General features: G+C 42.5%; 3 protein-coding genes and 2 long non-coding RNA genes across 7 annotated transcripts; 2 read left to right on the top strand and 3 right to left on the bottom strand.

Annotated features, from left to right (window-relative positions):
- The first annotated feature begins 1,174 nt into the window (after window positions 1-1,174).
- On the top strand, window positions 1,175-26,802 carry LOC143427082 (E3 ubiquitin-protein ligase TRIM23). 3 transcript variants are annotated; one of them, XM_076900971.1, is made up of 7 exons: window positions 1,175-1,363; window positions 1,526-2,086; window positions 2,153-2,261; window positions 2,701-3,074; window positions 3,164-3,532; window positions 3,617-3,805; window positions 26,787-26,802. In XM_076900971.1, the coding sequence occupies exons 1-7, from the start codon at window positions 1,295-1,297 to the stop codon at window positions 26,793-26,795; spliced, it is 1,680 nt and encodes a 559-aa protein (XP_076757086.1). In that variant the 5' UTR covers window positions 1,175-1,294; the 3' UTR covers window positions 26,796-26,802. The 3 variants fall into 3 exon arrangements, with proteins under 3 accessions (XP_076757086.1, XP_076757087.1, XP_076757085.1); XM_076900972.1 differs by lacking the exon at window positions 26,787-26,802 and having other exon boundaries at window positions 2,707-3,074; window positions 3,617-4,299; XM_076900970.1 differs by lacking the exon at window positions 26,787-26,802 and having other exon boundaries at window positions 1,176-1,363; window positions 3,617-4,299.
- Calr (calreticulin) lies at window positions 4,055-8,542 on the bottom strand. Its single transcript, XM_076900973.1, has 8 exons — window positions 8,382-8,542; window positions 7,482-7,586; window positions 7,111-7,314; window positions 6,422-6,573; window positions 5,879-6,145; window positions 5,549-5,785; window positions 5,189-5,332; window positions 4,055-4,958 (listed from the first exon to the last, which is right to left on the bottom strand). Exons 1-8 carry the CDS (start codon window positions 8,464-8,466, stop codon window positions 4,941-4,943), a joined length of 1,212 nt encoding a protein of 403 aa, XP_076757088.1. The 5' UTR covers window positions 8,467-8,542; the 3' UTR covers window positions 4,055-4,940.
- On the top strand, window positions 9,525-12,839 carry LOC143427167 (uncharacterized). Its single transcript, XM_076901099.1, has 7 exons — window positions 9,525-9,758; window positions 9,874-10,631; window positions 10,738-11,073; window positions 11,172-11,547; window positions 11,622-11,946; window positions 12,052-12,224; window positions 12,604-12,839. The coding sequence occupies exons 1-7, from the start codon at window positions 9,525-9,527 to the stop codon at window positions 12,643-12,645; spliced, it is 2,244 nt and encodes a 747-aa protein (XP_076757214.1). The 3' UTR covers window positions 12,646-12,839.
- LOC143427119 (uncharacterized) lies at window positions 13,669-14,763 on the bottom strand. The gene is made up of 3 exons (XR_013102247.1): window positions 14,366-14,763; window positions 13,932-14,016; window positions 13,669-13,823 (listed from the first exon to the last, which is right to left on the bottom strand). It is a non-coding gene; the product is annotated as an uncharacterized LOC143427119 (long non-coding RNA).
- LOC143427266 (uncharacterized) lies at window positions 19,529-20,357 on the bottom strand. The gene is made up of 3 exons (XR_013102287.1): window positions 20,124-20,357; window positions 19,787-20,025; window positions 19,529-19,675 (listed from the first exon to the last, which is right to left on the bottom strand). It is a non-coding gene; the product is annotated as an uncharacterized LOC143427266 (long non-coding RNA).
- Window positions 26,803-27,368: the final 566 nt, after the last annotated feature.

The following is a 27,368-nucleotide window of genomic DNA, read 5'->3' as shown; positions in this document are numbered from 1 at the left end:
ATATAACACGTATAGTATTCCTTATTTTTAATATTATAAGATAAGCAGAGATGAGCTTGAAATTGGCGCTGTTACTCTTCTATTCTGCTATCCTATCGGTGGCGCCATCTCTGTGAGAAGTGCTGAAACTACTCGCCGAATAGTTTCCGCGATCGTCGCAGAGATGGCGCCAGGGGTTCTAGAGTGAAGTCGTTATCGTCTGTCTCACTCTTTCTTATAGTTTTCTTATATACCTTTCTCTCTCTTACCTCTGAAACGGGAAATATACAATAAATTAGAATAAAACTACTGAAATATACAAGAATTGACAATAAAACAATTGAAATGCACAATAAATTATAATAAAGCTATTGAAATATACAAGAAATTCCAATAAAACAATTGAAATATACAATAAGTTACAATAAGCTTAAGTTTCGTATATCACAAGTAATTATAATATAATATTTCTTCTCTCTGTCGTTGCTATTAAGTAATCTAATATATATTTACATAAAAAAGTATAATAATTCCCCTAAAAGTAATGAGCACCAATTTAAAATTAATCTATATTACACATCCCTCCTCTCTTCTTCTCTCTCTCTCTCTCTCTCTCTCTCATCTTAATTACAGAATTTTAGTGTACAGCTGATTAAATAAAGAAATTCATTAATTGTTATCAAATGGAAAGAGTCAGATAATTTATATCTGCCGCTTCAGAGATAAGAGAGAGAAAGATATATAAGAAAGCTATAGGAAAGAGTGAGAAAGATAATATAGACACTATTCTAGAACCCGTGGCGCCATCTCTGCGAAAAGTGCTCAAACTGCTCGCACAGCGTTATCGACAGTGAAGTGAACTACTTACCGACTGGTGGCGCCATCTCTGCGGCGACTGTTGAAACTACTCGTCGAATAGTTTCAGCGTTCGCCACAGAGATGGCGCCACCAGTCGGTAAGTAGGTTACTTCGATGTCGATAACGATGTGCGAGCAGTTTGAGCACTTCTCGCAGAGATGGCGCCACGAGTAATATTAAGATTCTCTTCAAACGAGCACTGAAACAAATCGCGCATCATTATCGATAGCAAAGTAAATTATTGTTTTGTTTGTAATAATGCCGTCTCATGGATCATTAGCTAGGAATATTCCAATTCATAATTGTATATCAAATTGCATGAAATTTTAGGTGCATATGAACATACTTCTTCGATGTAACGTTTGCTCGACAGCTGAAGCATTCCATCAAACGCTGTCATTCATGTGCGTGTATCAATCATCTTTGATACACATTCAATTTGAATAGAACAACTATCATGACGGAGGACGTGGATGATTTAAGTAAATATCTTAAACATACTCTGAAACCTACTGTGAGAACGAACGTGAGTTCATGTGTTCAGTTCAAAACTATTCCATATCATTTATTCGTTGCAAAGAGAATATCACTTCATATTTCTCATATTTTAATTATTATGCTATCAGAGGATCGGACGATGCACATAGAATTTCTGATTTTGTTGTCTTGAATATTGGTATTCCTTCAGGTATTGGAATGTCGGGTCTGCGAGGAAGTTTTCACCATCGACGGAGTGAAAGTTCCAAGGCTACTGCATTGCGGTCACACAGTATGTCATTCCTGTTTGTTACGACTGAGATCTTACACGTCGGACCAACGCGTTTTGCTGTGCCCCTTTGATAGACAACCGACAGTCCTTAGTCTGAATAATATTTATAATTTGAAGAAGAATTTCGCTCTGATCGAGTTGCTGGAAAGGCTGGAACAGTCTACCAACGAAAAGACGTTGGTACTTCAAAGGGAGAGACTACAGTCTAATCAGTACTGCGACGAGGACGAAGCCCACACGGCTGTGCTGTACTGTACAGTTTGCATGACTCACTTATGCGAGAATTGCGACAATACGATACACTCTTCGAAGACTCTAAGCAAGCATAAACGAGTACCGCTGTCGGAGAAGCCAAAGGATAAACCAAAGTGTCCGGTGCATACGACGCATGTGGCTGAATTTACCTGCACTCAGGAAGGCTGTCACAATTCGCTCATGTGCTATCTATGCAAGGATTACGGTAGACATAGTACGCATAAGGTAAGCTAATATCGCGTAATGTTTAAGTTAATAAATTTTATTTCTTACGGCCTTCTCTAATTGCAGCTGGCTTCGATGGAAGTCGAAGCAAAGAATATTAGAAAATCCATTGTTACTGCTCTGCAAAAAATGACACAATTCATGGAGAGCATGAGAGATACGGCGCACAGAATAGGCATGTTTGCTCCCTTCATCTAGATTAAAAATTTTCTCATTACTCTACGCTCGCTAAGAATAATTAAAAGACGAAGCATTCAATATAATTCAGTAAATAGGTTTCGTCAAATAATATAAGTAACTTAATACTACCTGAAGTATTAAGAAGCATTTGATCTTCTTCAACAGTTTTCATCGCACAGAAAAAGCGATCAGAATTAATACAAATATAAACATACATACATACATAAATAAACAAACGATACTTCTATTAATTTGTGAGTAATTCTTTTCTTAATATTCTCGTCTCTGTAAGTATATATTATATTAATTGTAACTTATGAAATGTTTTAAAAAACTATTCCAATTTGTCGATGAATGCGTGGTCGACGTTTACGTTACGGCCTTCTATGTTCTTCGTTGAAATTTACAATAATCGTGATCGCTGCTGTTGTTAGAAACAGTGATACAAGAGTTGGAAGGATGGGCGATAGAGGATGCAAGGCAGAAAGTGCGTCAGCACTTCGAAGAATTGCGAGCTTTGCTAGCCGAACAAGAAAGCGCGGCTATTTCTTGCGTCGAAACGGAAACACACGGCAGATTGTGCGCTCTCAGGCAACAACAACAAGATCTGACAACCACGAGGTCGCAAGTGGCCGACGTGTGCATCCAGTGCGAGAGCATTTTGGATTCTGAAGACTGGAAGCTGTTGAGCAGCGCAACGAAAGTGAAAGAAGTGTTGGCCACGTTAGAACAACAGCAGCAACATTACGCTCAACTGGGCCCAGACTTTCTCACGCCTGAATCCTCCATACCTATAATATTTAGTCGGGTACGCGTTTAGAAAGAAACGGACAATGCGCGACAATTTGTACGTGATACACTAAATATAAAAAAAACTTACATAGATTTGCATTGCAGGATAACAGGGTTCATATCGGCACCAAAATTGATCTGCGTGTGGTGATACTGGGATTGGATGGCGCTGGTAAAACGAGTATTTTATCAGCCATGAGAGGCATCACGCTTTCCCAACCGCCAATCCCTACGATTGGGTTCAACGTTGAAATTCTGCAGTACAAAAATCTAGTGTTCACATTGTGGGACGTTGGTGGACAGCAGAAGTTCAGGCCACTGTGGAAACATTATTACCATAACACTCAGGCCGTTATTTTCGTAGTCGACGCCAGCGATAGATCTCGGTTCGAGGAGGCACAAAACGAACTCTCGAAGATCGTGAACGAACGCGAATTAAAAGATGCTTTGTTCCTTATATACGCTAACAAACAGGTGTGTGTGTGTGTGTAAATGTAAAATCGTACATATTGTTAAAAATCCTGCCTTACCAGCTCTTTGATCGCATCTATTTTTTAGGATATCGACGGTTGCGCAAGCGTCGAGGAGTTAACTGATATTTTGGGCTTGCAAAAATTATGTTGCGGTAGAGCATGGCACATACAGGGCTCGTCTTTGATTACAAACGCTTGTGGTTCCACCCAGGGTCTCTATTGGTTGACACAGCAATTGGGAGCCCACGAAACGCTCTACACGATACCCACCGCCGTATCCTAAAATCTGTAATACGCAATTTCTAGTTTGTAGAACGAATGAGATTACGACTAACACTGTATTGTACATTCCTCGATCTTATTTATCTCGGTTACTCAACAGATTGTGATAATGTTATCGATGTTACGTCTAGTTCTTGTCGCGCTCGATATAACGTTAACGATTATGTACAATAATAAATTTAGTGATAATTTGCAAGTGTAAAAATGATAATAGTAAGCGAGATAAAACGGCCTGAGCACATCTAGAAAAGTCTTATTTATTTTATTACATCGGTTACTTGGTTTTTTTGCATTTTGATACATAATCATACCAATTATATTTATATATTTATATTTCATTCAGTCATGTCTGCACACATTCAACCACTCTCTCTTACATTTTATCTGGAGCGAGCTTTTTGCTTTTTCTTTCTTTAATACGCGCGTACACTGTACGGAAATCGAAATAATATATATATATATATATATTTATATATATATAATATAGCATCATTAAATTACATTTCAATTATCTTTCAATTGTATATAAAAACACTTGACAAACAAAAACGGAACAACTTAGTCTTTTGTATGGAGCTGTGCCATGGGAGGGACACGGGGCAAGATGACTCTATGTGATACATATATGTGTATGCCGCCATATATGCACGCGAAATTATGTTCGATTATTGTTATTAGCGTATCTCTGATAGCACACAACAAGCACTTTGATTTTTTTTCTTTCATTTTTCTTATCGACACACAATTGTCCGTGAAGTTAACTTCTCACTGGTGAATTTCCGTGGAACACAAAAGAACGATTCATCGAAGACTAGGTATGTAATGCTTTAGGCTACGAAAACGAGGCCATGTCTCTGTTAGAAGAAAATGACGGGATATTTTCAGTTTGAAACTCATTGCCTTTAGAAATCGCCGAAAATTCAATAACTTTTTCTTCTTTCAGGTAGATTTCTGTTCGATCGAGCGAAATCCGCTTCACCCTTTGTTGCAATAACCAAAGATTCTTTCTTTTTTATGTTTTTGTTATATGATTTTGTTTTTTCTCAATGTGAAGTTGGTGCGTGTCGCGGCCACACAGCTCCTGGAATACAGCCTGTATTCATGTCGATCGCACACGACATGTGTATTTACAATTCGTCGTGCTCCTGAAAAGTATAAAACGAAAACAATTCAGTGAGTGTTACTAAAATTACAAGAACGAGGGGATTCTGTTTCAATTGTCTTCTCAGTAATGAAAAATTCTAGCCCTTTTGTATCGATCAGTTTAAATCAGAGTTAAATAGAATCATCATTTATGCTTTAAAATTAACGAAACTGATTTTTAATACTTCCAATGGTTGGCTACTCTACTGAAAGCATTTAATATGGAACTTACTTCAGTATCAGGGACGTTGTTGTCCTCTTCATCTGCTTCCTCCTCGTCATCGTCATCTTTATTATCTGCATTCTCCTTAATTTCCTTTTCTTTCTGTTTTCTTTCCTCCTCGTCTTGAGCCTCTTTCATCTTCTTCTCTCCCTCCTGCAATGCACACACGACACAACGAAATAAAATTATTGAATTTTACTGTTCAAGAACGTTCATAGTTTCAATTATGTATAATTTCAGCAACGAGGAATTCCAGCTTTTATGTCGTTCATTTATAATCAGCAAAGCTTTTAACATCATTATATATACATAGAGTAACAATTTTGCAGTCGTAATAATTAAACGTTACTGTAAAGTCTCAATACTCACCAGAGTAGGTTTCCAAACATTTTCGCCGAATTTACGAGCAACTTCAGGGTCGTCTGTGATCAGGACATTATCAAAAATGGTTCCAGACCTCACTTGCCAAAGATCAAAACCGATAGCACAGATTTCGTCCCTCTTGTACAGTTCTGGATCAGGTGTGTATTCAGGGTTGTCGATTTCTGGATGAATCCAGGCTCCCTTGTAGTTGGGGTTGTCGATTTGTTTCGGTTTCCATTCGCCCTGTAAAATTTGTGATTCTTAGCCGCATTTCCTTTTGAAATTAAAATATAATTTACCATAAATGGAAAAATTGAATTTCACAAAAGTAATCACCTTGTATTCAGGATTATCGATCATGGGAGCTTCCCATTCTCCGTCCATCTCGTCATCCCAGTCTTCTGGTTTTGTGGCCTGTGGGTCAGGAATGTGCTCAGGCTTGTCCCAGTCTTCTGGTTTTTTGTCATCTGGATCCGGAATGGTGGGCTTGTCGTCCCAATCCTCTGGTTTGCTCTGAGACGGATCCTTGATCTTCTTTGGCGGGAGGAAGTCCCAGTCTGCTTCCAATTCGCCGGATTCCACTTCTTCGTTATCGATCAGAACCTAAACGAAGTGCCGATGTATAGAATAACTTGTTTCTACATTTGTTGAACGAATGAAGTGCACACGTGTCACAAAAACCCTACTGTAAAGTTAGCTATAAAATGTCGTTCTTTGCTAAGTTCGTAAATAAGTACAGTGTGACTTAAATACATTTCATGAGCAAGATAATCATTCCTTTTCGAGATCCTCCAGCACTTATTCTCCACGGCAAGTCAATGAGAACACGTGACTCTGGGCTCGTTACCTTTAATTTAATCTGGTGTTTCGTTTCCTCACCTTATACGTATTGTCGGGCATGACGATGAGAGTGTACAAGTGTGTGTAGATGTCATCCTTGCAGCGGATGTCTTTGTTGATCAAAAGGTTTTTGCCCTTGTAGCTGAAGATCACGTGAACTTTCTTTGTTCCGGGTCCGCAAATATCGGGTCCTGCAGAGAAGCATTACATTTAGCAGAGATATCATGTTTCCTGGATTCTTGCCAGGTACATATTGAGCTACGCATTTCGTCGGTAGAGAAGAAAAATATTCAAATATTTGCAATTCATCGTATCGGATATTTCTGTACTTTTTATTTAATATTTAAATAATATTAGAACGACTAAAAAATAAATATTTACTTTTATATACGACATATATATATATATATATATATATATATATATATAAAACTTTAAAATTACAGTAATTAAATAAAATCAAATCGGCATGAAAGGCAAAAAATAATTAAAAAATTTTTATAATAGGAAATAAAGCAAGTATCCATAATTTCTATTAATTTGCAATTATTTCTTGTATTATTTTAATTGTAATGTATCTTGACTGGTGCCTGAAATATGTATTGAATCACTATATCCAGGGCATAAGTAAGAATTTACTATCCGAGATCCTCTAGCACCAATACACCACAGGGTGAGACCAGTGACTCTAGGCTCGGCTTCTCGTTAAAACAATTACAAATGCTTACCAAACATAATCTGATACGGGCTTTCTCCGTGCATGTCTTTCTGATCCAGCGAGCAGTCAAATACTTTAACATATCCACCTCCGCAATCGATGTTCTGTTCGTGTTTAACAGTGAACTGTATAACGAGCGGCTTATCCTTGTTGCTGAAGGGTTTGAATTTTCTGCTCAAAGCGTAGAATCTAGCATCCTGAGATGTTTGGATACCTATGGTATATCAGAAAATTTATTAATTAAATGCTGATAAATCGTTCGCATAAAAAAGTTTATTTATCAACACGTATACTGTTACGCGTTGCATTAACAATGGAAATGCGTTTCGAAAAATTATAATCTACAAATTTTGCATAGATAGTACGACGATCTTATTATACCTTTATCGTTCTCTGGATCGTTCCAGAACTTTCCATGACTCAAAACGAATTTTCCAAATTCTTTTCCAGGGTGTTCAGAGTAGACCCAGTTCTTTTCCCAGGAATCTGTAAAATAACATTTACTTGTAAGAATATCAGAAAAAGCGTGTAATATGCAATTGTGCACAATTCTTATTTTGTATTTACATATGTACCATAAAATGCTGAGAAAATTATTAATTGCGTTTAATCAGAGCCGACACTTCCCTCGATTATCAGGAAATTACTTCTCGATAAATAGTAAAAAAAAAAATAGAAAAAGAAAAAATAGTATCGAAACGGGGACATAATAATCGCATTGGCTCGACACGAACGAGTTTATTCCCCGAAGAGTGCAACGCAGATCAACCAATCGATTGCGCGTCATGTCGGCGTAACGCGGACCGTATGCTTTCGGTCCTCGCCACGAGACGGTTGCCACGTTCGCGACAATTTCCATTCCCCTGCCCCGACATATAGCGTGGTAAACAATTCCAGATGCACGATCGTGAAACGATTATGAAACCAGGCATTAATCGCGCGGCATTACGAATGCAGATATGCGAAGAAAGACACGGGAATTGAGAAACGATCGAGGCAAGGGCGTGTTGGTTACCAAGGAGAAATAAATGGTTTGTCCGCTCCCTTCGAGACTGCTATCGAGTCTTTTCCCCAAAACTGCGCCGGAATCGGCCGGTTTTCACTGAAAACAATACCAATCAGGGATCTGGGTGTGGTTTCTGTGGAGAAAACCGGAAGGAGAGGCCCGCTGATTGTTCTAGACTTCGTTTGATCGGGCATGGAGTTTTCGAAACGAACCCACACGGTATACAGAGAAGGATATTACGCTCTGGAATTCGTCTCGTGGACGAGTTTACTCACCGTCGAGGAACTTCTCCTCGAAGTAGACGTCCGCCGTGGCGATGGTAACCGCCAGTAGAAGCAAGAACGAGCAGAAGGACCGCATTTTTAGACGCCGGGACAACCAAAGTCCGTGCGACGACGATGCACACTCTACGACGAACTAGCCGATAATGCTCGATTCGTGGACGTGGTTGGTGTGTTAGCGGCCGCCAGAGCAGACAGATGGAGCGCGCTGATTGGTCGCCGGTCGCGGGCCAATCAGAATCGACCACGCTAAACCAACGAGGCGCCGCGCCGTGGCAGCTTCTAATCGTGCCGCGCGCACATAACCTCCCATCAATGATTACCTTATTTTATCTGTCGTCGATATGGCAGGGGGTATGCAGTGGAACGCTCCTATTGGTCGAGCTGCGGTCACCCACTATTCAGAGCGATATTCAAATAATTGTATTCGATCAATTATATATTTACGTTTTAAATGAAACGATAAATTAAAGGTGTTCAGGTGGTAATTAAATTTCACGCGTCTCGCGTATTTTATATGAAATATTATATCAAATATTTATGGTAAATCAGTTGGTTGATATCGTCTAACATTGACTTCTTTGCCAACAGAACTGCGTATCGTCGAGTACTGTAACTGTTCACTGTTATCAACGATTCTGTAATTCAAATGGACGACAATTTGATGGGGAGAGAGATAACGGGAAAGCACTTATCACGAACAACACATACCACAAGGTATTGAAAATTGTTCAACCGGTATTCTGAATTATTCTTCACTTCGGTTACGAAACCCGTCCGACTTCTTTTTACACAGCAAACACAAAGTCCGTCGTTAAGACAAACAGAATGTGTTCCACCGTTTTACCGTACCGTTCTCCTATCCTCGACGATAAATCGAATCCCTTTCGCCTACGGGAATCATACAGTGGAACCAGCCAGGGTTTTCAGTTCTCCGTGGCTGGAAACCGCTTATCAACTCCTGTCGAGTTGACGAACGCTCGAACAGCTTTCAAAGCATATTGTATACGAATTGTTCCCTTGGCAACGGCTTCTAGCAGGCGCACTTCGCCTCGATGAATATCCCAGAAAATCTACAAGTGAAACCAGTAAGGTTCGGTCGAGAAAAGTAAATTAAAATAAAAAAAAAAGGGAAAAATGTTGCATTCGAAGGCGACGGCTGCGCTGATGCGACTTAAAGAGATGGACAAAAAGTATAATATCAAACGCAACGAGGGCAGACGTGTTCAGAGTTACACCAGCGCCGAGGGTCCTCTGGAAAATTCCTCCAAGAGCCAGCAAGTCAAGTCTAAGGCTTTCAGCGACAATGGTAGATCAAGTGATGGTAAAAATTACCCAGTTACAGTTGTAGAAGAGGAACCTAGAACTAAGGTATTGATCAATTTGAATTTTTATGGTTTTATCCGTACATGGAGGCCTATGGCTTTTATCGATTCCTTGAAAAGTCCTTAATCGCATTGTTCAAGTGTCTGATACCTCTTTTTAGGTGCCCTTTAAATCCAAGGTGGAGGTCAAGATTCCGATTAATCCAGCAGAAGTTGATGGATCTTCCGTCAGTGACTCTGTGACTTTGAATCAATCTTCGAGAGTACATTCTGAAATGAGATCAATGTTAGAAAGCAATAAGAACGTCGATGTCGAGGAAGAAAGTGATGTTTTAGAAACGAACGAATCTCCCGAGAGTCTCCCAACCTTGGGAACCACCTCCAAGGCCAGCGCTAAGGATCTTGTATCGAGAGACGAGGATTTCCCGAGGGATGGCGATGAGCTTTCCGTCAACACGGCGCTTTCCCAGCGTTCAGACGTTTCTGACATAATTTCAGAAGCAATTAAGTCTGTTAGCGAGTCTTCCTCGAGGAAAAGCGACGGGAAATTGAACGTACCGGAAGTGACGGCGGTCGAAGACAGCGTACCACTGTCGAATACTGATAACAATGAGACTACGATAGAGGAAGCAATCAAGATAAGCGATGAAAGAAGAGAAAGTAATACTGAATTGTCGAACGCGATGAACAAGGAAGATTCCGTGGAGAATGTTTCGTCCAAAGAGGTTCAGAAGAGTCAGTACGATGACGATACTTTCGAAGAAGCTTTCAGTTCCGTTGGATCGTCTAGTTCTGTAGAGGAAAACCCGAAGAAGCTCTCGGAAGAGGATACTATGGTTTCTGGTGTGAAACAGATAAACATTACTTTGCACAAGGAGACGGAAGACGATCAAAAGGAGACTGTGATCGATGAGGGAAGGTTGTTAAGAAAAGAAATTTCGATGTTTCTCTCATATTTTAACTTGCTTGAGTTAAACAGGTGAAAAATAACTTTAAACTTAATGAAAAATTGTCTTTTTTCTTAGAGACAAGGAGATCGTGGAACTAGTTCCGCCAAAAGTAATGCAGAGCAAGAGCGAGTGTGATATTGGCCTCGACGAGGAGCTATCGAATTACGTGAAGACGACGGAAAACGTGGACGAGGTAATTCCGATCAGTCTTCTGAAACTATCCAAACAAATCGTGCCACCTAAGAAGCACGCTAAAGGCAGGAAGAATAAAAAGCACCGGAAGTCGTCCAACGAAAACACAGAGGAGAAAACTGACACCTCCGTTGCTGCTGAACACGAGAAATTAACGGGACGTAAGGAAAACAATGCAGTGGCTCGAGCAGTGGGAGAGAAGGGGTCCTGGACATCCACGTGAGAGCTAGCAATACGATTCTAATCCGTCAAGTCTTTCTAAATCACCAAAAATTGGAACAACGGATTATATTTCATGTATTTCCTTGTTGCAACAGGAAAAGCGTAGAAAGCGAGAAGGAAAATCGGAAGGAAACTTTCTTATCGAGCGAGCGAAACGAGGAGGAACGTATTGACGAGATGAAGTCGGAAGCTGTGATGGAAAATTGCGCCACAGGTACGATTTCGAACGAGGAGGTGTTGTTAAAGGAAATCCCAAAAAAGTCAGATGTAACCAGTACTCTGAGAAAACTGAACAAGGATGCGATCAACGCGATAGTTAGACAACACAAAGTTGAAACGCCAAAGGATGCCGTAAAAAGATCTAGACATTGCAAAAATTGTGGAAGCATAGTAATGCTACCTACCGCGGATACATCTAAAAACGTTGAAGATAACGACAGTATTGCTTTATCCACAGAAAATGTTAAGACGGTAAAATCTTTGCGCAAGCAAGCTTTCTACTCTTACACCAGTATTTTGCTAATTATTTTCGAATCCTATTGTAGACTAAGGATTTCAGTCACGATCAGAGGATTAAAGAGAAGAAAGCGAAAAGTAAAAAAGCTGTCAGATCATCGAAGAATCGCAAATCGTCGAATTATAACAAAGTGGACGCAAAACACTCGAGATTCGACTGTAGACAAGCGCATCGTCTGCGCAAACATGCAACGGCGTTCAGGTTGCAACAGGAACGCGAGGACATCCGTAATTACTTGCTCGAGCTGGAACGAACGCGATTAGAATTCGGTCCGGGCGAAACAGGGATCTCTCACCATCTGTCTGCTTTCAAACAACTCGAATTCCCAAAAATCGCAGCATTTGTTAAGCCTGGTAAAAGCTATTTCCTCAACATTTCTCTGTTTACTAAAAAAAACAAACAGCGCTACTAGTTCTCCTAGATGTTATAATTTTTCATTTACTTTTATGCGATAAAAGATCTGGAGGATTCGAACTTTAGAGCTAAAGATGAGATTACTCGACTACAAGAGAGAATACTGATGATCAGACAATGGCTAAAGGATCAATACATCCTCTATAGGGACTACAGCAGCCTGGCACAAACAGTCAACTCAAAATATATTCCTGCCAGTCTAGAGGATGCAAAAAAGGTACATCTTTTATTTATATTTCCCCTTTTGAAGCGCTGCAATTCCGGTATATCGAATAGCTATGCAAAAAACAGTTTGCTTAATTCAAGTAAATTTATTCTTCTCTTTTTTTTTTCTAAATCATTTACTTGAATTAGGTAAAAAGCTACACGCATTCGAATAAATTTTTCACAATGCACCATTGTGCTGTACAGCGAAAAACAACACGAAAGTAAGTATCGACCAGTAGGAAGTGCAAGCAAGCTACGAAACAATGGAAAGACAATGGAAACAGGGCCACAAGGAACCGAGCTAACAGGGATTCCCCATCGTCGGAGGGAGTCTTTTTTCGCCCGTCCGCGTCCGTTCGAAAGTTTTAACATGATAATTCTGTTTTCAGACGATTCGCCAGCTACAGAGAGCGACGATTAAGAGCAGGTGACCGGTCGTTTCTGCGAACGCCACGACAAGAACCGACCAGGCACGTGCAACGTGATTCCTCTGCGCGCAGAGTGGTAGAGTGAACGGTGTTCCTCTTCGAAGCGTATACGTATACGTAGTTCCTTCGTAGTGGTCGTGTGCCGAACTTTTCCCCTGTTTTATCGTACCAGCTTTGCGAAGTAAACTTGTCTTGGAAGTTATATCCTGTGTTCCTCATTTTTTAATCACGTAAGGACGTTCGATCAATCTTGGTTAATCCTAAAACAAATAAAAATACAATTAGCCGCGAGTAGCTATTAATCTATCAATTATGAAGTAAAAATTAAGAAAGTTTTTTTTTTTTAAAACCAAGGCTTAGGATCACATTGATTCATACATAACGAATCAACCTTTCCTTGATTGGGGTTTGAAAATTCTATCAACTGTGAACCTTTTGTAATGTAAAGTATACGAAATTTGTTAGGCAGAAACAATTTTTGCATCCAGGTAGATGATGTGATCCTAAACCTGCGAACAGTAGCGAAGCGGCAGGCGGTGTCTGTGTGAATCGATACCCCGATAGCATCCCAAAAGCTGTTGGCATGGGGAAGACAGGCTCTACGCGCTCATCCGCGCTCGTGAAGCGCGTGTACGCGTGCGTGTTGCACGCGCGCACGTGCAGGAGATGAGCGGCGGTGATGCCGGCGTTCTTTCATTGACGTGCTGCCCGCCGTGTTCCCCAGTCTCGAACGAGCCTTTGAACGCTCGCGACCGAACCATCTGTGCTAGTGGCCTTTTCTTAACAGATACTTATTCAGAGACCCGCAAATTTTGACAGTGCTCGAAGAATATCTCAAGAGGGACAAGTTTCGTTGCTACTTTGAGGAATTGCTCGCTCGAAGGCAAAAGGGACCACTTCCGGTGAGTGTAATGAATTTGTTTATCTGTCATTTTTTAAAGAAGACATCAAAGAAATAGAATCTCTTTTTAATTTTGAAAAAAATGTACGTTTAGATTTTGAATAGCTGTTCAATCTTACCAGGGAAATGTTGCGTACGGTCGCAGAAATACTTGATCTTACTTTTGTTTGATTTGTGCGTGCTATCACGCGGATATTTGAATAGGTGACATCAGCAAGTGTCTTGAACAGGCCGCACACACGATTCTTACCTCGTTAAATATGCATGCACCTTGTTGCACCTGAAAAGAAAATCCACATGCACTGTGTCAACGTTCAACGGATCAATCAATTGGGATTATGCAACTTTAGACCGGTTTTTACGAGTAACTCGACCGGCGGATAATTACCTTTCCTACCTGTTTGATTATAATCCAGGATCATCGGATCGAGCCGCAACCCTTCGTTTCTTCGCGACTATTTAACATGTAGAATCTGCAATAATGAAATTCTCGAGCCACAAACCCTTAGTTTCTTCGCGACTATTTAACATGTAGAATCTGTAACAATGAAATTCGTAGCTTAAACATTCATTTCTGACTTGTAATAATGGAAGAAAATAATTTTGGAACTTCCAATTATGTTCGAACTAGACATAATAACTGGTCTAGAATCTCGAACGGTCTTGAAATGCCGCGAAATCGAGGTTCGCGGCAAGCCGATTCCCACGAATTTCTCCGCGGCGTCGATCACGTCGAACGGAGGATAGTAGACTACGTGTGTATGTGGCATCTTGTTAGAAATTCGAGCGCGGTTAGAATGGCGAAAGTAATCGAGAGCTCACTTGGGGTCTCCTCGCAGAGAGACCTTATCCTTGACGGAATCGAGGCCAGCACGGTGACGTCGATTTTATAGACGTCGATCTGTCAGAATCTCGAGGTCGTTGTCGCTGCGCGCGGAAAAATCGCCTCGATGCCCCGACGTTTTCTATAATATCCGTTTCCGTTCGACCCTAATATGCCTTTCCCGATGCCGGCTGCGTGTCACTCGTGTGAAATGGAACAGGAATTCTGGGTTTCTGGGAACAGTCCGAGAACAAGAGGAGGGGATCGACCCTAATGATGCTGGGCGGACAAAGCGAGATACTTCTTTTCGCCTCTCCCCGTGTTATGGGAACTTATGGCGGTGGTAATTAATATAAACGGAACAACAGAACTCCCAAACACCACGAACAAGCTTCATTCTTCTGGTATTGTCTGATCGTTCAACGTTTCGTTCGATACTTCGTTTCGAGACGATCCTCTTCTCAACATTCGAATTCTGTTCAGCAGAGATTGGATGTCCTGAAACGATTAAAGGAGTCTGTTTACAATCTATCGAGTGTCTCATTGGAGTTACAATTCACTGGCGACGCTTTATGGCCTGTACTGTTCGACACACCGATGGTAATCCCGTTTTTCTCTCCGCTTGGGGTTCAACCGAGCGTGAACTCTGACCTGGAAGAGTGCACACACGCTCCGTCGGCTTTCAGCCATTGTTGCAGGCTAATTTATTTTGGAGGAAGCTTGAAATCCAGAGATGCGTTCCGCTCCGTACAATTCGGTGCATTCAACTTGCCTTACTTTCGGACTTGGTCTGATCTACCCAAATCCTGACTGAGGCAGACGAACAGGAAGGGATGAACCGATCGTTTACTTAACTTGGCGGTTTTCTAAGAGAACAAGCGCAAATTTAGACGACACACGAGCCATTGATTAGATCCACGTCGACTTTTATAGACGACAACCTTTGCTCTTCCTAATTGACCTTTACGAACCGCCATATTTTGCTGCAGATGTGGCTGACAACTATTTCTGCGGTCTGCTTTGCAGTTGAACGATCATCCAACGACCCTGTAATAATGTAACGAACGACGCACTTATGGTGAATGTCACTTCACCGATGATCCATAACTGAGGGTCGCTCCACGTGCCTGGGGGTACAAGTTTAATTACCACGCGTTACTTTATTAATGACAATCGATAGTGGGCGTCATTCTGCTGGTATTGAGTGCCCTTGACTGTTTAGCGACCCGTTACCCATTAAAAATTTCTTATTGATTTCCCGTGAACTTCAGTCTACGACCCCTGTTCCAGGCTATATTTGCACCCAACGATTGTGGTCAACGATGATACAAGCCACGTGGTTGAGTACGCGTCTTGACTGATCTTGGGTGGCCATTGATGAATAGAAAACCCGTAGGCGTCGTTGCATCCCCCTTTTTATAGCAAACAGATACATCTCTGTTTAATATTATATTGCTTTTGCAGCAGGCTGATAGCCAACAAACGGCGAGAGCTATTAAATTGCATTCGATGGTCGTTCTGTTCCATGAAAAATGGTCCGTCTTAATTGATTGAACGCGGAACAAGAGTAAAACCGTTCGTTCCACGTTGCAAATCATTGATTGCTCAACAAGCAAAGAATCGATTCCGCGGTGCTGCAACGACTTCGTTCCACAGTTGATTCTTAACGATTTCTCCTCCGTTCATCGAGATACTTTCGACCAATTAAACAACGAGGATTCCATGTAAAAATATCTCATTCTGTATCTTCCGCGAGTCACTTGATCAACCGTGATATCATTAACTCCGTGAAAGTTCAAAGAATAGCTCGTGGACCTCTCTCGGTCGCGGAATATTTTTCAATCGATGACGATTCAAATCTCAGACACTGGATGTTTCAATTGAAACTTGCAATCATTTCAGTTTTTCCAAAACAAAAGCGAGAAGTAACGATTTTCTGATCCAATAATCGCTCGCTAAAGAAACTACCCGCTTTGTTTTGTTACCGCGAGATGGTAATCGAAGATTACACGGGCGTTGCATGGAATTTCGCGAGGAAAAGTGTAATTTGGCCTCTAACCGGGTAAATGGATCGGCTGGTGGGGATGGCAACAACACTGAAAACCATGTAATCACGACTCCGCTGCGAGAATATGTGTGTACAGAGGCGCGGATAGCCGGTTATCTCGGAGGCAGCCAGTGGAACAAAGAGAAACTACCGGACACAGAGTGTCTTGGGCAACCGGCTTCGCTATTTCGTAATTCCACGAGCCGCCGCAAACTGTATCACGTGAGAGAAGTTTGATCCCCGATACAGCGTTCCCTGCGAACACGGTGTATAATTAGAGAACAAAAGAGAGCCGACCTTACCCATTTTGGCGTTCTGTGCGAAGAATTGCAACGGCCCCATCGCTCCGTTGCCCTTTACGCTTGGAGCTTAAATTTTGATAACGCATCCCGTTGAACGAACAGAAGATCTTGGCCGCTTGGTCGTCGAGGTAATAAAAGTGGTATATCGTATCTCGAATCTGCAACAGGCACAGCCGACGTGAAATGCAAAATATGCAAATACCTATCATTATATTTGCGTTCATAATAATTTGTCAATTATAATTCTTTCCAAGAACCAAGGACAGACTTTCCCTCGCTCGCTCATAGCGGGTTATTTTTAGACGGTGTTGGTAAAAGGAGGAAAGGGCTGAGGGAACACGATTTCGCGTGGCGTTTGCTTCGATTTTCCCCTCCTTTGGCTCTTTATTTTGCTCGTCTGTCGTTTTCAGGCAGGCCTCTCTCGGTCCGGCTAAACCGCCTTTATTCCTTCCCCTGTCGGCCGACTATTTTCGTGGCAGAAACGAATGCAGCGTCACGGCGCCAGCGCCTGCTGCCTCTCCGTGCAAACAAGAGAAAATGATACGGAACCGCGGCGAGGTTTACTTGCCGGGTGTTAGTCGTCCCGGAGAAAAGGTAGCCTTAACTTGACCCTGTATACAAGGTGCACGATGGGCTATGTTTAATCAGAGACGCGGGACTTGAATTATCCTTATGTTTTCTGCCGTCTTCAAGATATCCAGATTACGTCCACTTAACACGTAAGATATTCAAGTATGAAATGAACGTTCGCGATAGCCTTAAAAAAAAATATTATACAATATAAAAATGTAAATTCCAAAATTATGATATAAGCAAGAAGAATTTTTTCTACGACGAATGAAGTAAGACACTTACGCTTGAAAACATATCGTTTCGAACAAGGAACCGGAAGGAGACTTGTGTCTGTTAATAAAACGTGGCCACTCGATTCTGCGGCTTCGCGTGGTTCAGCGAAACGAGGCGGAAATTAATGGAAAGTCATCGACGATGAGTCACTGACCATGTTTCAAGGGCCAGGAACGCGGGGGCTGCGATAATGTCATCGCCAGAATTAATTTGCCAACCATGAGGGTGAACAGCCTAGAGTCGCGCGAGCGTAAAGTCTGCTGCTGACAAAAAAGTGCTCGTTAAAGCATCTGGAAATGATGACGCACTCGAACCTTGGCCGAAAAAGTACTCTCTGGCAAAACAACGTGGTTTCTGTGTGTTTTTTTTTTCTTTTTTCCATTCGCGTCGAAGAATTTCATCCATCGTACAAGGATTCAATGGTCCAGGAAAGCGTGTACGGCAGAAGCACAGTGTTCCTGATCCGACGCTGGAGTCAGTTTTTTCAGGTCAGTTGATGTTAGGTCCCCAGCTGACCCCTTATTTCTCCCTGCCTCTGTCTCTTTCTCATCCACGAGGATCTGTCGATGGGCCTTTTCCCCCTCGAGGGCCTCTCGCTTTTATACCGGATCACCTTGGGTCAGGGGACCCCTCCACCAGGTGACTTCACCTCTACCATTGCCAGCGCACAACGGGCCTCTCGCAAAGGACCAGAAACGCGTCTGTGGATACTTGATGCGCACGTCCGACACGTGACGTTACTGAATATCTTGCTCTGACCTCGATTTGCATCAAATTTTCATCACCTGAAAGAATGATCGGTGTTAGAACGCTCTTTTTTTTTTTTTAGAACTTTTAAGGTAACCAATCTTCGTTGGGGCGGTTGCGAGGGCGATACGTTTTATCCGGAAGCATTAAACTCGCTCGTAAATCGCATCACGGCTCTCCATTCGCGTTCTTTCACGGGGAAAACGATTCTACGAGCAAGGAAGACGCAGCTAGAGGCGGAGGACGAAGAGAGACGGGGCGCTGGTGTTGGTTATAAATAGATTGGTGAAAGAAGAACCGCCTGGAATGGGGGAAGCAAGAAACGTTTGAAGAAGAAATTAATGGATTCACGCAATTGGCGTTAGAGCGAAGAAAGAAGTATTATTTTTTCCAATTACTTTTTCGGCGAGTGTAATTTGCGTATAAGATCCAGCGACAACGCTACAAATTGCATGGCAATCACTTAAACGACCGGAGCGTTAAAATAACCAGCGAGATGAGAAAAAACAATGCATGCACGAACGCGGCGAGAAGGAAAAGAACGGAGAGGAACAACGGTGGTGAGTGCTTGAGAGCGAACAGGGGAGTGGCTCGACGCGAGGAAGAGCGACAAAGAGAATGGCTGGAAGGAAGACAGAAGGGAACACGGAGACAGAGACTAAACACACGGGTATCATGGTGGTCGATGACGCCGTCGACGGTGACTCGTGGGAGCGTCGTCTCAACCGCTTACTCCGCGCCATCGTCTTCTTCAGCGTATACCAAAACTTTGTTTTGAGTTGCAAGTTATGTGTACGCCATAACACGCAGCGTTCCTGCAAATAGAATAATTCACGTTACGAGAAGAAGAATACTCCACGATACATCCCCCACAATATTTACAGAATAAAACGGACAGGCCCCAATATGGTCCCAAAACTTTGTAACAAGCGTGAGTTAGAAGCGGAATTAATTTTGAGCAACGGCTACGATTTTTAGAACATGATACTTCGCGATATCTCGATTGCGTGGGCGTGGAGAACGTGTATCGAGAAGGAACGAAGGCTAAGCGACCGTTGAAAAGTGGTTTCTTCGTGGCGTAATAATTGCACAATATGCCACTATTTCGAATAAAACGCTACGTCTGAAGTACCTGTAATTTATCGAGTTATCATTTCGCATCGTTCGAATTCTTAATGAGAATTACTCGAATGAGGATACAGTATCTACAAATACGATTATTCGAGTTTATAGTTTTCCGCAACCGTTCGTTGGACGGCAAAACGACACGGGGACAGGGCAACGGGAATCTGGGCGAGCTAAGACCGCTTGCACGCTGCAGGTTGCATAACGGTTTCGCACAGCATCCAGCGTACAGTATCCGATGTCTGGCAAAGAGAGAAAAACACGTGAACACGTGCGGATGCTTGACCTTTTGGAACCACTGAATCGATACAGTCTCCGCTAAACAATTAAGGGATCGATTGTTCTATGCAAACGTTCTTTTCATACCCGCACGATACCTTTTATTCTCAGTTAGGTGCTCCAGAGTGTCCCATTTTAGGAATACGATGAGTCTGCACTTAATTGCAGGCAATTTGCGGCACCGGGTACTTATTACATTATTTCATAAATTCGTGCAAGCAATCCTTCTTTAAGTAACGTTCTCTGGGACACTTTCTAAGCAGGAACAAAGAAATTGTTCAAGGTCACGGGTACAGGAAACATTCAGGAGGATCTGAAACGGTTAAACAAATTATGACACGAACGGTTGTTCTCTCTACAAATTATTGCAATCACCGAGTGAATGGTCATTTCAGGGGCCTGGCTGATTACCAGGTCTACTTTGAATTCGTCAGGCTTTTCTTCTGGCCACTGTTACAGCATCGGATCCAGAAAGCGAGTCAGACTGAGAGCGTATCAGGTCTCAGAACCGGAAGTACCGGATTGGTAGTTGCACAAAAGAAGATTACGTCAACCGAACAAGTTTTTACGAGCTTCTATTAACAAAATCCTCTATTGAAATCCTTCGTGAGCTGTATTTGATGCTTCATCCATCTCAAATAGGATCGAATCGAGTTGCGATGCGGTGATCAACGTTAATCGGTAAACAGGCGAGCACTGAGCTGCAAAATATAGGAAAGGATTTGGTGAATGAAATTTCTAGACGAACAAGAGGCGGGATCGTTAATGTCAGTTCCACGAAGCGAGATCTCGTTACTTGCTCGGTGGTCGAACGGTATCCCACAAAGGGAACCTCTCGTCGACGTGCCGCCAACTCCTTTGAGCCGTTTCCCCAGCATCGTCTCGACTCTCTTCCCAAGGTCCGATTCATTCGACCGCAAACGACTTCCTTTAGCAGAGGCTTGCCTGACTTCTTCTTCGTCGGCTTCATTCCCTTCATTCTCTTCACAGGGGTCAAATTAACGCGCCACTGATCCGTTCACTTTCCATCCAAATTGCACATTACCGACACTCGTCGCTTTCTTCGCGTTGAAAATATCAATCGAGACGCCGAGGCTTTCCAGATTTAGCAGGATTTTTTCTGACGGCAGAGAGGAATGTCTTATATAATTCTCTTCTTCGAAAGAGCGGCTGTGTCTCGTCGCATAGAGGCAAAGTATGCGACTATAAAAAAGCCGCTTCTGCGGACGGGAATTCCCAGATAGCGGAGAAGTTTATCGTGGCTGCATTAAATTTTCATTAAACGCAATTAAACCGATGTTGTGTCTGGCTAGAAGAGAAAGGATGCCAACGATAGAGCCATAAATTATAATGAATCAAATAATTACTCGTTGCAACTTGAACGTGAACGTAGACTCTAACGTCCAATCAAGTGCTCGGAATAAATAGAACTAATAAGCTTGTGAAGGTGATTTTAACAATACGGTTTAAACGAACGCCGGGGCAGAGGATCGCCTGGCGCGGAAGGATGCCAGAGTCCAAGGAAAAGAAGAGAAAAAATGGCAGAAAGAACAAGCAGGATGACTCGCAATCCTGATGATACTCGTCTGTCCTTGAATCGGCTGGTAAGGTAACTTAACGATCTACGTGGATTTTTGTGAAATCTGTTTCCAAGGGTACTGCCGCTTTCGAAATGCGCTCTGATCTTCTATCGAGTCCCAATTAACGATATTTCTTGGATGGCTGCCTATCTGAGAAAAATAGTATCTCTTATTTGCGAGCGATTACTTTTTTTCGTTGCAGAAACACGTTTATTTCATTGTACCACCTCCTCTTTTCTAGAGCTCGCGGACCTAATGTATGCTCGTCGAATTAACTAATGAAATTAAAGATTTGATCGCCGGTTGAACAATTTTCTCCTGATTTCTTACCCGCTGGATGAGCCCAGTGACGTTGGAGCGTTTAATTAAGTAGCGAATGACTTGTTACAAGCATGGATCGTCTTGCTTCGCCTCATCAGCCGTGTATCTCTCAGCGAAGCGTATTGCAGACGCATAATTTTTCTTCGCAGCATTGTTCTTTCGCGGCAAATCGAGGACGCCGGCATTAAATCGTACGGCTTTGGAAAACAGCCGTGGTATGCGTGCATCGTGAATGGAGAGTTTCTCTCTAGATATTATTATGGCTCCTCCTGTATCATAAATAATGCGTTACTCTTGCTGTTAATGCAATTTGTTTATCTACACCTGTACTGTTAAAGTATTTAAAAAAATACTATAAAAATAATATGCAATTTCTGATGTCACTGTTTCAGTATTTCCTGTCTTTCATCACGAAAAAGTTTAAACAACAAAATTAAGTAAAGATAATAACGTAGACTCTCCCACACAGTATTTTATGATTATCTACATCGTGATCGTGTTGTAACGTTGTTGCAACAGAAAAAATTTCATTGGCCGATACCTGGATGGCAAGGAGCACAGTTTTCAACCTTGTTTCTGACGTTCCTTGAGCAACATCACGATGAGACGGAAGTCGTCGCGAAATACCCTTCAGGAAGTAGCGACATCTCTGCTTTCCACCGCCTGATTATTCATTCGAGCTCAAATGTAACGAATACGTTGAGCCAACAAAATTGGCGAACAAAATTTTAAGCGATCCTCCTCGAATCTTTCCACTTCTCGTCGAACGGTCGCCTGGTCTACGTTTCCGTTAGCGGGGCGCCAATATTCGAGAGGCTATCCGCGCGCAAGCAACACTTGACCGATTGTCATTGTGAATTCCTCAAATCAAGCAAAACGACTCGTCGTGGCAAAAATCTCGCGAGGGTAAACGGGTCGCGTGTAATTAAATTCGTCTAGACGCCCACGGTGATCCAAGAGCGGGCGACAGAGACTGGAGGCAAAAAGAAGAAGAGTGCCGGCTATTCTCTTATGTAATGGAGACTGAAGTTTCTGCTCGGTGTAGCGTGCACGCTGCCTCGTAACCAAAAGCGGAGGGAGCCATTGTCTCTCACGTGCTCGACCAAATTACTCCTTTTGGGACCTCTTGGTATAAACGCTGACATCTTCAAGATATAGTCGCCTAAAAAATTGTTCGACTATACATCGCGTTCATGGTATTTTGTTGCAGTGATTTTTGGGGTTTTTCGTATACTTGAAAGGGCAGCGCACGTGGCTGGTGAAAACCCATCACGAGGTTGTGACCCCACCTGACGAGCACGTTGGTACTGTCTTCGAAGCTCCAGCGTAGGGAACCGGTATTAAAGTCAATGAGAACTGGTTCGTGGACAGCGTATGATGTCACTTTCGTCGCGGTGGCTCGTGTCGAGGGCACAGGAATATAATAAACAGGGATATGCGAGTGGAATAATGATTAAGATTAGATACGATTCTAGCACGATGGTTCCCTTTGTCTCCCGAGTTCCTCGCATGGCTTCAACGGGCTGGTTGGATCTCATTTTCCTTGGCCTTATTCGATTCGCTCACGAAACGTCTTCTTTTTTTAGATAAGGACAATAGTTGGATCTCGCAGTGGCATCCTTGAAGCGTGAGACAATCTCGTTTTCCAATGGCCATATTGGTCGTTGATAATTAATAGATATATAATTGGGCCGTTCTCACTTTCAATCCTCTGATCAGAACGTCTGATACCTAATTGAGAACCTCGTACAAAAATGACTTTGTAAGCGCATGTTTTTTACTATCTTTTTTTGCCGTAAAACGTTTGAATTTATCAAAGCTAATATCACGATAAGTAAGTCATCCCTTTTGTGGGATAGATTTTTTGTACACCCGACGCTTGTGTCCAATTATACATAATTTATATACCACTGCGGCTTAGTGAATCAGAATCGTTCAAGGATTCGTTCTCGATGAGCGTGGTAGAGAGTCACGATGTTGTAATCGCCTCTGACGAGTACAGCCGCGAATCCTTCTATCGGTACCGTCTTGAAAGGGTGGGGAGAGGGTTCACCTTTCACCCCAGAGTAACTGTAGAACGAGGAAAGTCAGGGAATGGATTATGCTGGCGGAGGTGAACAGCTGGGACTCGATATAATCTACCACGATTATGTCTCTGTTGCCGCCTTCGCCTCTGAGTATTAATTTTCATTCACCCATGCTGGAAAATAAGCGCTTCCTGTCCGCAACGCGAGACGTTCCACTTGAATATTAGTAACGGAACAATCTGAAAAGTTTCCACACAGTAATCGTAATTTTCTCACGCAATTTTAAGCGATTACCAACGAATCGAATCGTTGCGAGTTTCTGTCGGTTGATAATCTGCCAGCGATATCGCGGCTGGCCGGTGGAACCCGTGTGCTCTTCCGTGCTGAATCAGGATCGGGTCGGTGCATATTTGAAAAACAAACGAAAGCGCGTTTACGTAAGCGTCGAGACTCCTTTTCGTCTTCCTCGACCGTTCCTCGTTCAACGAACCACGATAGCGAACTTCGAGCGGTTTCTGGTGTTGTTGACACGCGAGTTCATTCACTCCTTCGTTTACTTCTCTCGCTCATCGAATTATTTCGCAATTTTCTATCAAACTTGACACTCTTAAGATCAGCTTTATATTACCAAATACGTGCAGACTGACAGTGTGCTCGTCCTATTTTTTTTCCTTAATTAAAAGTCTTAAGGTAAAGTGCTTCCACGATGATATTTCCACCTTCGTTGCTTTTGTATTTCATTGTTCTGTTTTCTTAATTTCTCGCTTTATTATACTGTAAAAAGATTAAGGATAAAGTTCGTTATATTTACAATCGTCTGATACGTAGAAAACTGCGTTGACTGTGTTACCTCGCGGATAAGTTCCTGGAAAATCCGCGTTTCTACCAACAAAGATCTGTTTAGCGTACCCGGTGCGCAGCGTTATCCGCGAAGAACAATTCGATCGTGATTCAGATTCGTAGAGCGTGGGCGTGCTGCGAATAAGCGGCTCGGGAAGGGACAGAGGACCGGCTGGATCTCAAAGTGAAAGTCCTGGATCGGCGTTTAGTCGCGCCGCGGCCGCCAACCTGAACTTATGTAGATACTCCGCAACGCGTTCAAATAAACCTTCGATTCTTCCTCGTTCGGTACTTCCCTTCAGAGTTTATCATTGTTATTCACGGTACGTTTCTGTGAAAATGAATAAACTACAGTGCAGTGGTGTACGCGTGACCGTTTTGGATTAAGGGTCCACCGTGGTCCATGGAAGTGGATGCTCAAGGTTTGATAAAAAAAAAAAAAAAAAAAGAGTAAAACGTAGTTCCTAAGTTTGTTCGCGTCTTCGTTTCTCCTCATTTATACTTTAACTGTATTGAACTGGTTCAGAGACGGTCCTGCCTTGTTCCTTCACCTGAATGATCAAGTTTTAAGTTTAGATAAGAAGTTCAGCAGTCTACGCATTGGCTTTTCCCGCGAAATAGTGTCTGAAGGATAGCCAAGCGAGTAGGTACCTGGAGGTCAAGATTCTGAGGGCAGTGGCTAATTGTAATTTATACCATTCTAAAAGTTAATCGACCGGTTCCCTCGAAGGAAATACCAGATTGGACTTGACAACGTTATGTGAAACACCCAGCAGCTCCGGTAGCCAGTTCCAAGTTGAGATAATAATTACTTAATCGTTAATTACTCTATCGGTATCCTGGCAGCAGTGCGACTAAAAGTAACCATTGCTTATCAGGGCCACTGTTAGCACCTCGAACCTGTTTCAATCCATATGTACAGGCGATCTCACACCTTCTATCCGCGCGTACTTAATCTGTCCCCCAATGCACACAGAGTGCTCCGTTTCAGGATCGAAACAGCCTAGATACGCATCCGTTATCCTCGATAAACGCTATCCGTTTACGTAACCGTGTGACTAGTAAGGCGTTAGTCGGATGAAGGTTCATTGAAATCGGTGTATCGTGATCGATCAGGCGGCTGGTAAGAGAACTATCACTTTCCGTATCGTTGTGTCGCTGTGTGAAAGGCATAACCTCGGTGGCCCGTGCGCGCAATAACGGAAATATTAATGCACAGGGCCCCCCGTTCGAACTTTCGACCAGGCTCTCTGGTAACGAGCCACGAATCGATCGTGCTTCTCCCCGTGTCCTGTTCGCTTCGATCCGCCATGCGTGAAGGCTCTCCGTCCGATTACGGTACATTGCGGCGTTATTTTGTACGCCAATAACCAGCCTCTGGCTGCCCATCCTAGCCCTGTTGCTTCGCACTGTGGGAAATAAAGAATAGAGGTCCGCGTCCGATTCCTTATCTTTTCGTTTCAGAACGTCCCACTCGCGCGAAACACGTTCGCAACGTGTGCGAATGGACTGTTGCCAGTGTGCCAATTGTGATCCTGCGCAGCCTTGGATGCCAAGCGTAATATCTGCGCGTTCCAATCATTCATCGTTCCCTCGATTGTCATTCCTGTGGGGCAGAATTAACTTGGATCTAATTACCAGCAGATTATCGTAGACGAGATAATGGCAAAAAAATGGGAACAATGTAATGTAGACGCACTGTAGCATGCGCAAATTCTTATGGGGAAGGAAATAATGTTATACAAAAAGCTGGGGGAGCATGACTGGAAAAAATAACCCAAAAGATGCGAAATAGCGGCTGGCCTGGAAACCGTGCAGTGCATCAGCGCGCACAGCCGAGCTTATTAAACAAGAAGTATGAAAGAAAAAAAGAATTCGAAAAGGTGGATGCTTTAACTACTGCTCGCGAACACGCACTATCTTCATCAGAGGCACCAATACGAACCAATTACTGGTCCTGTTCATGTAATCGTGTCAGACTTCCTAACTATGCACTTTAATTATCGCCGATTCGTGGGTTTTATAATGCTGCTCGAAACCTCCTTTAACTCCATTCCACATTCCACTCCGAATTTTATATAAAATTGCAAATGAGATTATCGAATCAAGTCTGATCATTATCGAGTCGAAGGCTGAATAGAAAAAAAAGAAAAAAAAATGTTATAACTGATACTTTCATCTTTTTCGTTCTGTTGAGCAATTACATTCGAAAAATGTATTATAATAAGAAAGGTATTAAGATTACATAAAATACATAATCCGTGGGCAACCTTTAGCTATTCCGTGATCGTTGCATAATAGTCCAGTTATTCTAAAATTTCTCTTTACGAACAATCGAGAATTGCCCCCAGATTGTAGCTCGTCGTTCCGACCATACAGACATTATAAAGGTCAATAAACCCTCGAGCGGCATAGTTTTTCATGAGAGCCGGGTTTTTCGCGTCGTATTTTTCGAGATCGCGCGGTAATTAAAGGGCAGAAGAAGCGGCTTGTCACTGACGACAAAATTACGCCCGATCCCGGGGCCCGTTCGAAGGAAAGATTTTTCATCGTGATTACCACACCGGCCGGAGAGTCATCCATTAAATCAGTGGTGCGCAACTCGTATCGTGTCCAACGATAATTTACTAGCGCGCTTATTAATCTCGTAATAGCCAGGCAACTCGAACCGGAATCCACGGTTATTTTATAACACAGAATTCACTGAACAGTTGTACGATCGTATTTCTATCCGTGGGTGCATATACGTGTGCGTGGCCGAGCGTATAATTGACAGGTTCATCCGCGATCCATGAAAACTGGCGCGCATATAATAATTGCTATACCAAGGGAGAAATTTCCTTTGTCCATAAGTGTGATGTTTCGTAATCGTTACTTAATATAGAGCC

Source organism: Xylocopa sonorina, chromosome 9, assembly GCF_050948175.1.
Source record: "Xylocopa sonorina isolate GNS202 chromosome 9, iyXylSono1_principal, whole genome shotgun sequence".
Lineage (NCBI taxonomy): Eukaryota > Metazoa > Arthropoda > Insecta > Hymenoptera > Apidae > Xylocopa > Xylocopa sonorina.
The sequence above is the reverse complement of the archived record's forward strand: the minus strand, read 5'-3'. Positions and strand labels throughout refer to the sequence as shown.

Bases quoted from the DNA above. Each gene is read 5' to 3' on its own strand.
- LOC143427082 (XM_076900971.1), top strand. From the start codon at position 1,295: ATGACGGAGGACGTGGATGATTTAAGTAAATATCTTAAACATACTCTG. The intron at 2,262-2,700 runs GCATGTTTGCTC...TGCTGTTGTTAG, and splicing joins AGATACGGCGCACAGAATAG to AAACAGTGATACAAGAGTTG. The intron at 3,075-3,163 runs GTACGCGTTTAG...TTTGCATTGCAG, and splicing joins TACCTATAATATTTAGTCGG to GATAACAGGGTTCATATCGG.
- Calr (XM_076900973.1), bottom strand. From the start codon at position 8,466: ATGCGGTCCTTCTGCTCGTTCTTGCTTCTACTGGCGGTTACCATCGCC. The intron at 6,146-6,421 runs GTGAGGAAACGA...CACTTCGTTTAG, and splicing joins TGCCCGACAATACGTATAAG to GTTCTGATCGATAACGAAGA. The intron at 5,333-5,548 runs GTGAGTATTGAG...TGTGCATTGCAG, and splicing joins ATGTTTGGAAACCTACTCTG to GAGGGAGAGAAGAAGATGAA.
- LOC143427167 (XM_076901099.1), top strand. From the start codon at position 9,525: ATGTTGCATTCGAAGGCGACGGCTGCGCTGATGCGACTTAAAGAGATG. The intron at 9,759-9,873 runs GTATTGATCAAT...ACCTCTTTTTAG, and splicing joins AAGAGGAACCTAGAACTAAG to GTGCCCTTTAAATCCAAGGT. The intron at 11,548-11,621 runs GTAAAATCTTTG...ATCCTATTGTAG, and splicing joins CCACAGAAAATGTTAAGACG to ACTAAGGATTTCAGTCACGA.